This window comes from Dipteris shenzhenensis, chromosome 11, assembly GCF_047967505.1.
Source record: "Dipteris shenzhenensis isolate YYH24624 ecotype China chromosome 11, Dip_SZ_1.0, whole genome shotgun sequence".
Taxonomy (NCBI): domain Eukaryota; kingdom Viridiplantae; phylum Streptophyta; class Polypodiopsida; order Gleicheniales; family Dipteridaceae; genus Dipteris; species Dipteris shenzhenensis.
In genome coordinates this window covers 9,812,051-9,828,027 of record NC_141606.1, presented here as the reverse complement: position 1 = coordinate 9,828,027, position 15,977 = coordinate 9,812,051, and the positions used below count along the sequence as shown (strand labels likewise).

At 43.7% G+C, this 15,977-nt stretch overlaps 1 protein-coding gene across 2 annotated transcripts in view; it reads left to right on the top strand.

Annotated features, from left to right (window-relative positions):
• Positions 1-15,977, top strand: part of LOC147896599 (dynein regulatory complex subunit 2-like) — a 198,614-nt gene that overhangs the window by 94,583 nt on the left and 88,054 nt on the right. For both annotated transcript variants that reach the window (XM_087382005.1, XM_087382004.1), the window contains exon 6: positions 6,819-6,917. In XM_087382005.1, coding sequence (XP_087238131.1) covers positions 6,819-6,917 — 99 coding nt within the window. The remainder of the gene's footprint in view (positions 1-6,818; positions 6,918-15,977) is intronic.

Genomic DNA, 15,977 nt, shown 5'->3' with positions numbered 1-15,977 from the left:
TTGCCATATTTTGAACTGCACTTGTTAGTTCATCTAGAGATAGAGGGGCATCCCTATGATCTTTTTAAGTAGAGGGCAAAGCTTTTAGTCTGTCTCTGCACAATTTGTCCAAGCCTCAAGAGATGAGAGTATTAACTCTCCTTGAGATCCAAGGAGATTAGTAAAACAAGTAATGCTAAAATCGATCACCGGTTTCACCTACTCCATTTATGAAACTAACCAACTAGTCTGGTTCCTTTTCAAAAATGTTGATCAGTTGAATGTCCCTAGTCTAGTATGAGGTGCTAAAATCGATCACTGGTTTCACCTACTACATCCATGATACTAACCAACTAGTCTAGTTCCTTTTCAAAAGTTTCTATCAGTTGAATGTCCCTAGTTTCGCAACCTTAGCCTCCGTTTTTTTATCTGCATCCATTTGAGACACAATCCACTGATGCTGCGGATTTTAATTTGTGCTGATTTTTCGTCAAGAGCTGCAATAACTAAAGCTGTTGTTCAATGGCAGTTCCTTTGAAGGATTTGCATTTACTCAAGCATCATTAATCCTTGTGTCCGGAATATCTTTAGCAATGTATGTTTCTTCATTCCTAAGAGGAAGTTGGGCATTCATTTCTTTAAGTCTGTCAACTTACTCGCTTGATTTTGCAATTTCTTGCATCTTTTTAGAAACAGGTCTCCATACTCTTGGGTTTGTTGGGAGAGGGGTGCTGAGTGAGAAGTCTTGCTGTCTTGCCAAATCTCCTTCGTAGCCATTTGCTCCAGTGTTGGAGGATATGAGGAGGAAACTCCTTTTTTGGGGATTTAGCCAAACTTGACCTTGCTGCCAGGGTGGTGGTGGTCAACGAGGTACTACTAGCCACAACATGGCTTATATGCTCTTGTTGGTGGTGGCATTCTACGGATTGCATCACTCAGCTCAAGAGGCCAATAAGGAATTTTCTTTTGAGTGGTTTTGGTAGACACTAGAGCCAGGGTGGCTTATCCTACCCACATGGGAAGGAGGCTCAATATCCTTGGAAGGATTTTTTCATTCAGAGCATATAGTCATGTTCTCCTTCCACAGGTGGAGATTGGATGGATAATACTAGGTGGATCTTTACCTCAGCCCATCTTAGGGCTCCCTCGTCCCCTTTTACAGTTGCTATCGTGAAACTTGGGTCAACTTCAGTTTAACTCTTCGAAGAGTTCTCCCTTCCTATCGGGAAGAGGTTGATAGGCTGCCTATCATGTGGAATGAGCATGCTTAATCATCATGACATACCACGTGGTACTTACCATTATATGCAATGGTCTAGATGGGAGAGCGGTCTTGCTTCCTTAGTGGGTTGAAGGATTTCAAAAACCTTCCACCCAATCAGTAAGTCACCTTAGAGGAAGTGCATGCAGAATTGAGCAGAGGATTGGGTTCTTCCAAGTGATAGGTCTCACTCTTTGATGTTGTTGCTAGGGGCAGGTTTTCTAGCTGTGCAGATAATATACTTATGCATATTCCATTTCAGCTTGCCAAGGTTGTAGGTCACGTGGAGTAGTGTTTTTGGCTTCAGGTTGGTATCTAGATCCTAAGCCAAATCACATTCCCTTGGGTTCATGGAGGATTTGGCTCTATAGAGGTGTCCCCATAAAGTATTGCAGTAGGACCCCGAGAGTGGGAATGGATTGATACAGGGCACTAAGAGAAGAGCTTTCCCTTCTTTTGCTACATGGTCAGTAATGTCAGGAAGTTTTCGTTGAATTATTGGGATAATTTTCAGATTTTTGTTGACTTGCCAAAATCATTTTGTAAGAGACTTTGGTAATCCCTCAGGAATAGAAAAACCACTCTTCTCTTTTGTCTCTCTATTCATGAAGGGATTGCAGTGAGCTAGTGGAGGTCTGTGTTTGGGTAGACTCATTGCTTGTCTGCTCTGGAGTCTATTCAGCATTGCCTGTGCGACTACAGACAAGCAAGGATCACCTAGAAGGGGATTGCTAGCTTATGGAGCACCTTTTCTCCTTTCTTCATGACTTGGGTTGTGTTAGTTTGGCTAGGGCCTCAAGTGTTAAATGAGAGGCATGACTCGTATTGGGCTCTTTCAGTTCGATGACATTTGGTTGAGTCATGCTCTTTTAGGGCCTCAAATTTTAAACGGGAGGCATGACTCGTCTTGGGATTTTTTAGTTCGATGACATTTGGTTGAGCCATGATCTTTGGAGATGTTCTTGTCTCTCGTTATAGACGTGCACATGCCTCCGTGGATACATCATGGGAGATTCTAGTGAGCATATCAGCATGGCATATTTGAGATCCAGTTGCTAGAAAGAAAGAAAGAAAGAAAGAAATATTATTAGAGTCTTCGGAAGATCGATGGGTCTATGAGACTGAAAGAAAACCTGATACAAATCACAGTAAGGGTGGAGCTACTGAAACGAGCATCATCACCCGTGCTGAATCCTAAGTCCGATCATACATAATCAAATACATCTAGATGTAACAATGAAAAGAAAAGGAGTGGAGTGGAGCAGAATCCTCCGTATGTCATGTCCCTCTGGCTGGTGCATAGCCAGTGATGGGACGCTCGTGCCTGTCAAGGGGTGCCGTGCGTCTCAGTCTCTTGGACGAGGCTCGACGCAAGACCAGAGCCACCGTGACTCCCGTGGGATGTATCCCGGGTCTAAACAATGACGGGAGGTCTCCCAGAGTGATCTGTGTGTCCCCTCGATGTCTCCTGTGTCGTGCTGCGATCGTCGGGTCGAGGTCTTTGTCACGTCGGTGGCTAGAGACTGGGCGATCAATGTCACTCGATGGGAAGAGCTCTGTGATCTTGCTTTGAGAGGTGTCTGATGATGTGGCCAAACCCCGTCGCCTAAGTAAGTACTCTCTATGTCGGATTCCCTCGTGAATGAAGGCCGTGAGGCATCTTTGATCTCGGTAGGCGAGGAATCTGGAAAGGAGCTCGGAGCCGCCGTCTCTGAAGAGGCAGTGGTAGCGACCTCGGATCTCGTAGTACACTGGGCACCTGAAAATAAAATGCTCCTCCGACTCAACCTCCTGACAGTCGCACAATATGCATAAGCGATGCTCCCTAGGAATCCCCTTTGCTCTGCCGCTCTCTATGCAGAGGCAGTGTGATGATACCCGAAACTATCCGATGGAGATCCATAGTGAGTGAGGCATATGAAGCTCAGTGTACCCCGATGGTGTGATGAATCCCTCCTTCGAAATGCGAAGACAGTAATCTCTGTAGAAACTCAGCTTCACTAGAAGCTCCCTCGGCTCCAACCAGGTCCTAAAGGTATGTAGCTGCAGGAGATCCTCTCGAATGACCTGGTTGGTATGTGGCCCAATTGAGATGGTGGGTGGGAGTACCAGAGGGGCATCTAAACTGTATTGAAAAGGAGGTATCCTATCGATGTGGAATCCTAGTCTCACAAACCATCTATGAGTCCGTGCATACCAGCATCGCTCGTCTCCCTCTATTGCCAACCTCATGGAGGAATCGAGAGCCAACCATGGCAACCTCTGTCTCCCTAATGTGCAGTCCCCATATGATCTTACCCGTTGTAGATATGTGATGGTATGAAAGGCTGCATCTAGCTGGAGTGGAGAAGCACCAAACTCGGCCTGAGTGATGTGATGTGGTACAGACGGTCTCCCCCGGATCATCCATGAGAGCATGAGGATCTGCAAGCGCTCCACCCGTGTCCACTCTATCTCTGACATATCAGGCCCCCAACAAGGGCTGCCATACATACCGGCTGGTTGGACCAACGAGTCGAAGAGAAGAGCCTTGGTCCAGGGTCCTGGAAGTGGGAGTGAAAGCATTGTCTCTCTAGCCGAGCCAGTGAGGCGTATCCCCTGCTCAGTCTGGCCTGCATCGTTGGTCTCATCGTGAAGATCGGGCCGGAGAAGATGACCCCCAAGTAAGTGTATGAGGATACGATCTCAACTGGTGACCCACCCAAAGTTTTTAAAAGTAAACTGTTTCCATTGCATGTTTGCTCGAGAGGTGTTAAAGATCATGACCTTGGTCTTGCCAAGGTTGACCTCCAAATCATGGGATAAACAAAAAGCCTGCAGTGCATCCAGGTGTCGCTAGAGCCCCTCAGGTGTGGACAACAAAAGTGCCACGTCATCTGCATAAAGAAGAATCCTAATGATGATCTCGGCAAGTGATCAACTGGTCCCTCCGAACGTCCCCATGAAAGTCTCAAGCTCATCGATGTAGAGGCCAAATAGGGTCGATGATAAGGGACAACCCTGTTTGACCCCTATGGTACTCAGGATCTCATCTGTCCAACCTGCGCATGTATGAACTCGGCCTGAGACTCTCTCATACAGTGCCATGACTGCCCAGATGATCTTCTGGTCAAATCCCAGTGTCTGTAGGCGTGTGATAAGACGAGCTCGAGGTATTGTGTCAAAGGCTTTGCGGAAATCCACAAAGCAACAGTATACCCTCTCCTTCCATGATCTGGCCTCCTCAATGACACTCTTGAGTGTGGGTATGTGATCCATAGTCCCATGGTCTCGCCTGAAACCAGACTGACCCTCTGCTCTGAGCCCTCTCATCTCTGCGAATAGGCTAACCAATGCATCCAATACAGCTGCATAGATCTTGGACATCACATGTCCAATCATGATAGTCCTGTAGTTACTCGGGTCCATGGGATCCCCTACCTTATGGATGGGGGTGATGGTGTTGAGTGTCCAAGTGCGGGGGAAGCCAAGGCAAACAGCGTCATTGAATAGCTTTGCTAGGATCGGGGCTAACGTGTCAATCCCATATGCGATAAACTCAGTGCATAGCCCCTCGTGATCCTTAGCTCGGCCATTGTGCAGTTTCAATGTCGCGTCCTTGACTTCCCCTCTAGTGAACAACGTGCAAGTGGTGGGACGAGGTGTGTGTATGAGGTCTGGAGTGGGCTGGTGTGGGACATCATATAGATGGTGTGCATACGTGTGCCAGACTCTCGTGTCAGTGAGGGATGATGGGGACCTACGCTCAAGGAATCTCCGCCAAAAATCCTTAGAGTTGTTGCTGTACAAGATGTGCAGCAGCTCCTCCTCATTTTGACGAAGAAAAGCCTACTTCTTTCGACGTACGAGACGTTGGTACTTGCGCACTGTGTCTGGTGTGTTTGGGAGGTGACATCTGGTTTCAAGTCAGAGCTGTCGGTGATAAGCCTTGCACTCCGCATCGTACCAATTGTTGCAAGGTACAGAACCAAGAGGTGGTGGTCTAGTAGACCGTGTGGTGTGGGGAAAGATTTGGAGGGTAGCCTCGTGGAGTGTGTGGCTAATCAGGGCAGCACGGTCCTCTATGAGTGGTATGTGATCGATGTAGGTTAGGAGTCTGTTTAGGCGTCCAGAGTAGGCCGATGAGAGGCTGTGATTAAAGTGTATGTCGTGGTAGGTGTCGTGCTTCCTATGTGGTGTGTGTGGTGTGGCTAAGCATGGGGTGGCGATAGTGAAGAATAGGTATGTGTGATCACAGCTCCTGCAGGGAGTGGTGCTACGGTGAAGTCGGTGATACATGAAGTGAAGGTAGGGGATCCCATGATGTAATCTACTACACTAGTGCCCCATCCGTGTAGGAAGCAAGTAAAACCACTTGAGGAGGGCCATATGTCGAGCCCGTTGTAGATGATGAGATCATGCATCCTGCCCAAATCAAGGAGCGCGTGTCCATATGGTGTAACAGGCCTATGTCGATCCGATGAGGTCCTAGTCATACCTGCTCTGTCTAGGTCCATGTCTGGAAGCATGATAGAGTCATCTCGGAAGTCCAGGAGTGGTGCTTGTCGCGTACTCGTCCTGGCGTTGAAGTCCCCAACAAGGAGAACTTCCCCGCGGGCTGAAAGGTCTGGGATATCCTGATGTAAGGGTGCATATGGCGATGTCTCACCCTCTTCTCGTGCCACTCTGGCGAAGTGGGATGTGTCTGGCAGGAAGTAGCATATTGCTATGAAAAGGTCATGGGTGTCTGTGCGTCGGATCCGGATCCACATGAATCGGGAGTGTGCGTCCTTCCTCTTAATGGAGATGGCTCCAGCGAGGGAAGACCTGTACAATACTGCGACCCCGCCTGATCCTCGGACTCCTCCTGTATCCCTCGTCTCATCCTTGAAGGCTGGCTCCCATGTGTAGCCACTGACTATCGGTAGTGGACGCTCTGGGCTCTAGTGTGTGTTCGTGTAAAAGACTATGTCTCGTCCTGTATAAGACTCCGAGAAGTTTCCCGGGTCTGACCATAAGGTGCCATTACAGTTCCAAATGGTTCAGTATGGAGAGGCCTTAGATGATTCTTACGTCCACCCTATACACACATTGGCCAATATTTGGACAGATACGATACACACCTTGGTGGTCGTTTGGGGAGCATGCAGAGCCCTTCTTGGGCAGCCTCTGCCAAGAGGACTGTTTTCCTCAGGGAGTGGAGTGGCTCCCCATTCTTCGTAGTCCTCCACAAGGTTGAGGTGGCACTTTCAGCCTCAACCTTGGATTCTCTTTTGCTCTCTTACAAGAGCTTGATTTTACCCCACTAGTGTGTTGGTTTTTCTCATGCCTTGCATGATCTATTTCTCCCTTGAGCTTTGCTCTTGGATTTTCTTACATACTTAAAAAATGCCCTTTCTCTAGGGGAAAAAAACCATAACAATAAATTTCAACAAAAAGATGCCTCCCCCGCCCCCCCTCAACCCAAAAATAAAACTTTTTCTAAGCTAAAGTTATGTTTGAAAGAACTTGCTCAAATGGTTTCGAATACGAAACACATGATTCTCTTGAAAATAGTTCAGATTGCAACAGCTTGTTCATATGTTTCTTTTTAACTCAGGACATGGAAGAAGAGTTCCAAGAATGCTTACAAAAACTAGAGAGATCCTTTGAGTTGGAAAGATTACACATTTCAAGTGCTCATGAGAAACAGAAGAAGGTATGGGTTTTCTCCACGAGAAATTTCAGGCTGTCTTTAATCCTTTCCAGCTTGTCTCTTTCATTTTTAATATATGATCAAATTTCTGAACGAAATCGGTTAAGTAACCACATATTGCCAATTGTAGGATCAGTTGGCATTGCCTACTTTCGACTAAATATCCCTTATGTTAGGCTTCTCTCAAAAGAAATAGTTCTCAGTTTTATTTCAAGAGAGTAGGCAAATAGAACTTAAATGCGTTGTGGTGACATATCTCAAATAGGTGTCCCTAACATTGAAAAATTCATATTAATCAATTAGTTGGGGGATGGGGGGAGAGGGGAGTGGTATATGATAGCAAAATATTTAAGCATAAATGGGGGAGGGGGGGCAATAATTAGTCTCATGTGGAGAGGGAGAGAGCTTCAATGAAATAAAAGAGGGAGGCGGGGAGGGAGGAGCATTAAAGATGGAGGGACTTATAGGGGGGGGGACCACTTATGAAAGCCATTAAAGAGGAAAGGACATCCCAAAGGGCGAGGGGGATGAGGGAGGATTTATAATACTATTACAAGGAAAAAGGTATATAATATTACTTAATAGCCTAGTGGTAGGGCTCACTTTCGAGTCTATGGATAAAATAAAGTAAGCCATGTGTTGGGATATCTCAAGGTGTATGCCTCAGGCACACCTTGGTTTCTATGTGTGAGTGCTAGTGGCACAGTTAGGTGCCCATAAGCACAGTTAGGTGGTGGAAAGCCACATAGGATGATTGAGAGAATCTAGGAGCAGATTGAGGAGATGATTGTGGAGCTCTGAAGTCATCAATGATGTCAGTGAGCATGTAAGAGGTGCCTACATAAGGACCTCACTCTTCTTCATTCTATAATGCAAGTATACTGAATTTGTGTCCACTCTACTCTTTCCTTTCAGTTTACTAACATGGTATCAGAGCCATTTGATCCCCCTTGATCCCATTTCTGCCACATCATCATCTTCTTCTCCATCTTCTTCTTCACCATCTCTTCCTATTCTTCCCAAAATTTTCTTAAGCCTGTTCTCCTCCATTTCTCTGCCATTCTCCACACCCTTCCTGCTGGAGATACACCTCAAAGGGGCGAACCCCTGGCTGCAAGGAATTGAAGAATCACGGGCTCGTTTCATCGCCATTTCACGCAGTTCGTCGACCCTACTTCCTGCGTTTTATCTCAGAATGCTCCATGCTTCTCTAATTCCTTTCAGAGGGAGATTGTCCATACCTAGAACTATCCTGTGCTGAAATCTGAGCAGCAATGGCTGCATATTCAAGCTGAAAACAGAGAAAAACCAGTCGAAAATGGAGAGACAAGCTACGGCGCCCTGACGTGTTTTTGCGCCCTTTCTCCTCAGTGGACCTTTTGTGGTATATAAGCTCTCTTTTGCCTTAGAAACCCCCTTTTCCTTTGCTCTGAAGAGTGACATACAAGCCCTCCAAGTTCAGTCTTTTGATTTTGACAGTTTTGACAAGTTTTTGAAGATGATGCTACATAAGATGCTATTCTAGCATTTCTGGTTTTTTGAAGTTTTCAATAACATCAGTACAAGTGTGGCTTCAGCTTTGCTTTGAGTTGCTATACCTGGTTTTGATTGGAAAGCTTTCATTTTAGCCACCTCTATGAAGCATGTAAGAAAAAGCATCATTGATTGAATTTTGGTCACTAGTCTTTGCTACATTAAATGCTTATATTTGGAAGCCTTTCAGTTGTTATTCTAGCCTTGTAAGAGAGAAGACACTGCCCAATACCTGGGTTAGACCCTCTCATGGCTACCATATTGAATATAGATAAGTTCAATGGAAGGGCTTCCACACATGGTAGATGAAGGTAAAATTTGATGAGGGAAAACCTCTGGGGACTTGTCAAACCGACTTCAACTTCTCCTTCTACAACCTCCAATGCTGGAGAATCCTCAGCTCCGACACGCCCGGCAAGGGATCCCGCTAGAGAGGAGAAAGCATATGGTATCATTGCTCTTGCTTTAGGAGATGATTATATTCATCACATCTCTGACTTAGAGTCTCCTTCAGAAGCTTGGCAGAAGCTTGACATGATTTTTGGTGCTAGCTCTCACATCTCTAAATTATCACTTAAAATCTCTTTCTTTGAATTGAAGATGGTTAGTGGCACTCCTTTGGCAGCCCATGTCAATTACATGCGGAGTCTTATGACTCAACTTGCTTCTATCAACTCTCCTATCACTACAGATGATGCTATGGCAGTGTTGCTTAAGAGTATGCCTGAAGATTATGATCATATTGTTACCACTTTGAAAAATCTTCCTAATCCTAATCTTGAAGGTATTATCTCTACTCTCCAAGAAGAAGAAAGGCACATGGAGCTCAGGAAAGGCAATGACACAGCTTGTGCTGTAAAAATCTAGAAGGGCAAGTTTACACCTTGCAATCATTGTGGAAAGACAAATCACCTTTCAAAGGACTGCTTCAAAATCAATCCATGCAAACACTGTGGCAAAAACAATCATCATGAGAAGTTTTGCAGAGCCAAAGCAAAGACAGAAAATGCCAATCTACTTTCAGTTGATGTGCCTCCACAAGATGAGGCATCCTTTGAAGATTATGCATTTTAAATCATCTCTATGTATGCTCCAGATCTCTCTTTTTATGTTGAGTCAACGTACTCAACCTAGATAGTCCTCCAAAATGAATGAAATAAACTATTGTGTTTTTTGTGTTTTGTAAACACCTCTGGTCACCTTATGATGTAGGCCATGTGTATGTGTTTTGCTCCATGGTACCTCCTGCAGACATTGTGTGCATGTACATGCAAGGGAGATAACCATTGGAAGGTCCTTTTGTATCCCTTTTTGTTTACCTTACACCCATGGGAACCCTTGCTAGCTTGAGATCCTAGCCATTGATAGATCCATGACCACCATGAGATGGCATGAGACACCTTGTGCTAGCTGTATCCTTGACATAGTCTGAGGCATTCCCTTGAGGGGGGGTTTGTTGGGATATCTCAAGGTGTATGCCTCAGGCACACCTTGGTTTCTATGTGTGAGTGCTAGAGGCACAGTTAGGTGCCCATAAGCACAGTTAGCTGGTGGAAAGCCACATAGGATGATTGAGAGAATCTAGGAGCAGATTGAGGAGATGATTGTGGACCTCTGAAGTCATTAGTGATGTCAGTGAGCATGTAAGAGGTGCCTACATAAGGACCTCACTCATTTTCATTCTATAATGCAAGTATTCTGAATTTGTGTCCACTCTACTCTTTCCTTTCAGTTTACCAACACCATGGAGAGACATAGGTTAATTATTGCATCAATAAATTAAGCCATAGAAAAACATAGGTTAATTAAAGTATAAATAAATCAAGCCATAGATATAAACATAGCTTAATTAAGCCTCCATGCACCAAAACTAATTAATTAATTGAATATGATAGGAGACGTGAATAGGAGATGATGATGCTTTTGTAGTGACATATCTCACTTGAAAACTCGTTATTTCCTTTCGAGTCTAGAACACAAGTCTGCCATGCCTTCTACTATGATATTACTAGTGTCTAGACAGAAACGGGAGGAGTTGTGATCATTTACATGTCTAACATAACTTATCTTTTAGATCATCATTGGAGCTCACAGAGAATGACGGGGTTTCTTGAATGATGTTTGTGCTTCTTTCGAGTGACTGATGGTAATAAGCAAATTTTCAATGGTCCTCATGCCTTTAGGGATGGGCTTAGTTAGATCCTTTGCCTCTACTAGGACTAAAGGCAGCATCCTCTTCCTGTCCTAGGACTTCAAAACCTTGGGGCTGCTGCAGATTAACCTCTTTCTTGAGGTCACCATTAAAGAATACTGTTTTCAGATAGTTTTTAATTGGAGAGGCTTTGACACAGGAAGCTTATCCCTGCTCTGCCTCCTTCGAGCTTGCTCTTCTCTCCTCCTTGCCTTCCTCCCTCCCCCCATTCATTTTCCTGCGTGCCCTGAAGAGTCCCCTCTAGGATCTAACCCTAAAGACGGATCAGTCGACAAGTGACTCACCTCCTAGCCACCCTTGAACATGTGGACTAGAGATCAGACTCCCACAAGCCCATGCCTATAGCTTTGGCATCCCATTGAGAAGGAACCTTTGGCATAGTATCTCATGATCTGCTATGTAGATGGTAGGGTTCTATGCTCTCGATCCATAGGAGACCATTTAGTATAGGAATGAATCCATAGTAGCCTTAGCGACTCTTTTATAGAAGAGCATCCTGCTTTAATAAGCATCCCTACCTAAACATAGCCAACTGGGCCTTTGATATTGCCCAAGTCCTCTAGATCCCTTAATTCCTTGATGGATTACGTCTACTAGTCCGAGGATTAGCATGCAATACATAACATGCTTCCCGTCTTCAAGCATTTACTCCTAAACAAAATTGGGAAAGTTCTTTTGTAAACTTGCCCCAAGTTGAGTCTTCCTCAAACCTATCCTTCACTTAAGTTTTAACTCCTCAACTAAGTTTCCTTTTTTTGAAATCATGGAGAAGCATTCGAGAATCCAAAAGGGAGTACAAGGAACTCATAATGGCCATATCTACTTTGAAATCTTATCTTATAGCTTTCTTCCTCGGCTATACATATAACCAATACAAAGGTCAATATTTGTAGAACTCCAGCCTATGAATCAAGTCATCCTCTAGGAAGGGGATATCGATTCTTGATGTAACCTTATACAACTTTGTATAGTTTACACATGCCATATCCACCTCATAGACATGGTCACTAGGCTGCATTGCTACTCGCAATTTCTGCACAAGTTTGGCGCTCATGATTTAGACTATTCTTCCTAAGAGCAATCCATACATACGAACACGGTCATTGGGCTTGATAGGTTCATGTTAAAGTTACATCCTTTGCTGCAAAGACTTTGATCTAGGACTATGTGTGCGAAAGAAACATTATTATCTTTGACCTTAGTCAAAGTTGCTCGCTTTGATTGGTCTTTAACTTCGAACAAATGCATAAACATGTGCCCCTTCTATCCTCAAATTAAGCCGATGACCCTCCTTCACAGCAAAAGGGGTTTCTCCGTTTTCTTGATTCGTTTTGCAGTTGCCTCACTCAGAGTGAGGATTACCAAAAAGTGAGCAACAAAAAGCGCGCGAGCCAAAAAATATGAGTGATAAAAAATAATAAAAGATTTATAAATCTCCTATTTTAATAGCAAAAAAATATAATTTATTCAAAGGTCCATATGTTTCCTCAATTCTAGAAGGTTAAATATGCATATAACTTTAAAGCCACTAACACTAATTTCACATCCCCCATAAGAGAGTCGGTATGTTTCATTGCCAAGTCATCATTAGTATTAAAGACAAACCCTAATGCAATGCAGTTCTCTCTTCCCACCATATTAATTGAGATCATCAATGCAACCTTCCACACAAGTGGGGTGTTTCCAAGGACTCCTTGAATGGATTAGTCTACATTCCATGCACATGTAAATGCTTAGCTTTTTAAACTCTATTCACTCTTGGAGCAAAACTCATGTTTCTTTGTTACTAACTAATGCAACAAATTGACCACAAATTCATATTTTGGTGCATGAAATTTTACTAGATGGTGCAAAAAGGCATGATAATCATCTAAATCATGCCTTGCCATTTGATTTGATATCTAACATGATCGCATTTGGACACTCGTTCGAATTCAACCCAAGTTAGGGAGTTTTTCTTTTAACTCATGCCATCAAATGCCAAATCCTTTCCTTTAGCATCCCCTAAGCCATCTGAATCTTGTGCTGTCCCACAGTCTCCAATCGCAATACTCAAAAGCCTTTAAACGCTCAGTAAACGAACTAATAGGCGGCTCTGCAGCTACCAGCGATCGCTGAGATCCCCTACATCGCATGCATTCGATTGACGCATAGACTTGCACAACGATTTGCCCATCACCCCAACAACTAATTCACAATAACAGTAGGTGGTTTTGCTTCAACAAATCATGCGCAACAATATAGCCCTTCTCACAAATACCCCACCGTGGCTGTGTGAACTGGTTCCCAGCCACAATCTCTCAACTCTTAAGAGGTTTTCCCTCATAGACTATCATTCTAGTGCAACCAAATCACCTCCTAGGGTGATTCACATTCAATCTTCAAGTCTCAATCATTCCCCATTTGCAACTAGCCAAGTGCGCCTCCCCCAACTATCGGTTCACCACTCCCTTACAATCACCTTTTTTTCCAAAACTACAACCTAGTCCTTGAATAAAAACCTATCTCTTCCTAATTTAACGACAAAAATTCCCAAGAGCATCTTCCTAGTCCTTGAATCAAAACCTAGTCCCAACCTAGTCCTTGCATGAAAACCAATCTCTTCCTCATTTAACGTAGAGATATAGCAACCTATGACTGTACAGAGCGTAACAGATGAAGTCACAAAAGACAATAAGTTCAAAGCTGGCCTAAAAGCTTCAGACGGAGGAAGAGCCTTCGTAAAAAGATCTGCCAGGTTGTCTTCAATGGGAACAGGAACATAAGACAACTCTTAAAGGATAAATCTAAAAGGGATTATTTTGATCTCAAATAGCATTTGGATGAAGAAAATCTTTTATAACATTATTGTTAATATTTAGAATGTTATCAATGTACCTATACATGTGTTTAAAGAGTGGTAACATATTGACTCTGCCAAGTTTCATGAGCCTCAAAATGAAAGACGACTCGTACTAGAACAAATATAAATTACACCATAATGGCGAGCATGAAAGTCCCATTGGTATTCCTTTAACCTATTTCCGAACTATATTACCACATTGTATAAATGAATGAGTAATAAGCCATGATTGTACTAAAATCAATCTATTCTGGTCAATGAAAATTGAACCTTCTATATTTGTCAAAGATTAGACCATTTTGGCTTACTCCATGCCCCTTTAGACTGATTGAAATGGGTCAAGATAAAGGGTTGTAAGGGTTTTTTCTTGAAGGCCCGAGTAACCACATTTGCAGGTATGGTTACTAATCCATCATCTCCATACTGAGGCAAAGATTCATAGAAGTTAGCCATATTAGCACAAAGAATATCACCTGTTGATATTTTCTCTCTAACATAGTCATAGTGAACCTCAATATACTTTGTGCAGGCATGGAAAACGGGATTCCATGCAATAGCCAAAGCACTCTGACTATCAATGAATATGACGGTAGGAGCAATCTGACATACATAAAGATTTGCAAAAGTAATTTCCAGAGCCAAACAGACTCCATCGTAGAGCTGTAAAAGCTGCTCTATAAAGTACCCAACATGAAATAGTTGTTGCCACTATGTGACACATGGGTGTCAGTACAGCCAGCCCAATCACTATCAGTGAATCCATGTATAACAAGTGAAGAATCGGCCTCATAGAGAAGGCCCAAACGTTGAGTTCCTTTGAGGTACCTAAAGACACGGGGGCTGTGCATATATCTGCTCAACTGTGCAGCATACTAAAGATCTAACCTAGTATGGCATAAATGAATCAAACAACCAACTGCTTGCTGATAGAGAGTGATATCACATGCACCACTGCCATCCTCAGAAGAGAAGTAAAAACTAGGCTCTAATGGTGTGGATACTGGCTTGCAATCCTCATACTGAAAATGTTGCAAAAGATGTCCAATATAATTGGATTCTGACGTCAATATACCACCCTGACTGCTAGCAAAAGGCCAAGCTCAAACATAGCAAATGTCTTTGGGTGCATGCAATAGAGCTTAACAGCCACACACCGAAAAGCAACTCAGGAAAGAATTCCCACAACCAAATAACCTTCCAATTATTCTATGTTATCATCGTGTCTATTGATCCATTCTCTGCAATCCAATAGTGTTGTTCATTTCTGAGTTATGTTGCAATGGTGATTTGCAATCAGTAATGTTAGTTCTACATTCAAAATATGATGCAATGTTGCAGAACGTTTCCGGATTTTCTGTTAGAAGTTTTTTGTTTATGAAAAATGAGAGCAGTAGAAATGTTAGTCTAGAATACTTTTTGCGGGTTCTGGATGAACCCCAAAATGCTAGCAATCCTGCTGTTCGTGTACCCTACCAAGTCCTATTATTGTGCAGAGGTTCCTTGACTTGAGTTTTCCCAGCCCCCGTGAACATGATGGCGTATGTCTTGACGTGGGCCTCTCTAACCGGTTGGGCCTTTGACCCACTATGGGCATTTTTAGTTTGGATTTGATATGTATATGAAAATCAAGGAGGGACAACTCCGTTACAAGGTTCCAAACACCATGCCTCAACCCAACCGGGTTTGTTGGCTTATAGAAAGAAGACTCTATGACATCGACCTGCTAGCACTCTCATAGTGAGAGCTTGGACAAAAGAAAGGAGTACATTGCGTTCTCATAGATTTATAGGTATGTGGTATTGCTGCCTCAGCCACGGCCATGACTTGCTACGAGTATCTTCCAAACCACCATGCATCGGTTTACCAAGCAGCACAAGGTTAGCTGCCACGTACATGCATTGGTCAGACCACCATATGATCCAATCAACCATTTACTTCATGCATGGACCAATAATATACGAACTCCCACACCATTGGACCAATCATATGAGAGACTTTTTACCCCTATGAAGATCATCTACCAACAATCCCCCCCTTGATGTGAATAGGGGAAGATCAAAGAAAATCTGCATGCTCATAACTGTACCCAGCCAACGACATACAGGGCACGGTGGTCACCACCCACACAGGGCACGATGGTCACCACAGCATAATCGCCAAGATAACCTCCTACAGTACAAGCTCGAAAAACCAAATCTTCACCACAAGTATCTCCAAAAGATAGCAGCAAATACTTTGGCAAGAGCATCCATATCCTTCAGCAACAAAGCTAAGGTGATCAGGCCGAATGTAACTCATAACACATACATACAAGTTTCAGCTGCCAATTTCTACTAAGGTTTGCGCGTCGAGAAAATCACTCATCACAAGCTTTGAAAACTGATCGGTCTACGTGGGTTGCGCTTGAGGAACCCATTCACCTAAATTGAACTTTTACTACCAGCTTTGGATTATATCGTTGTCTAGAGAGGCACTG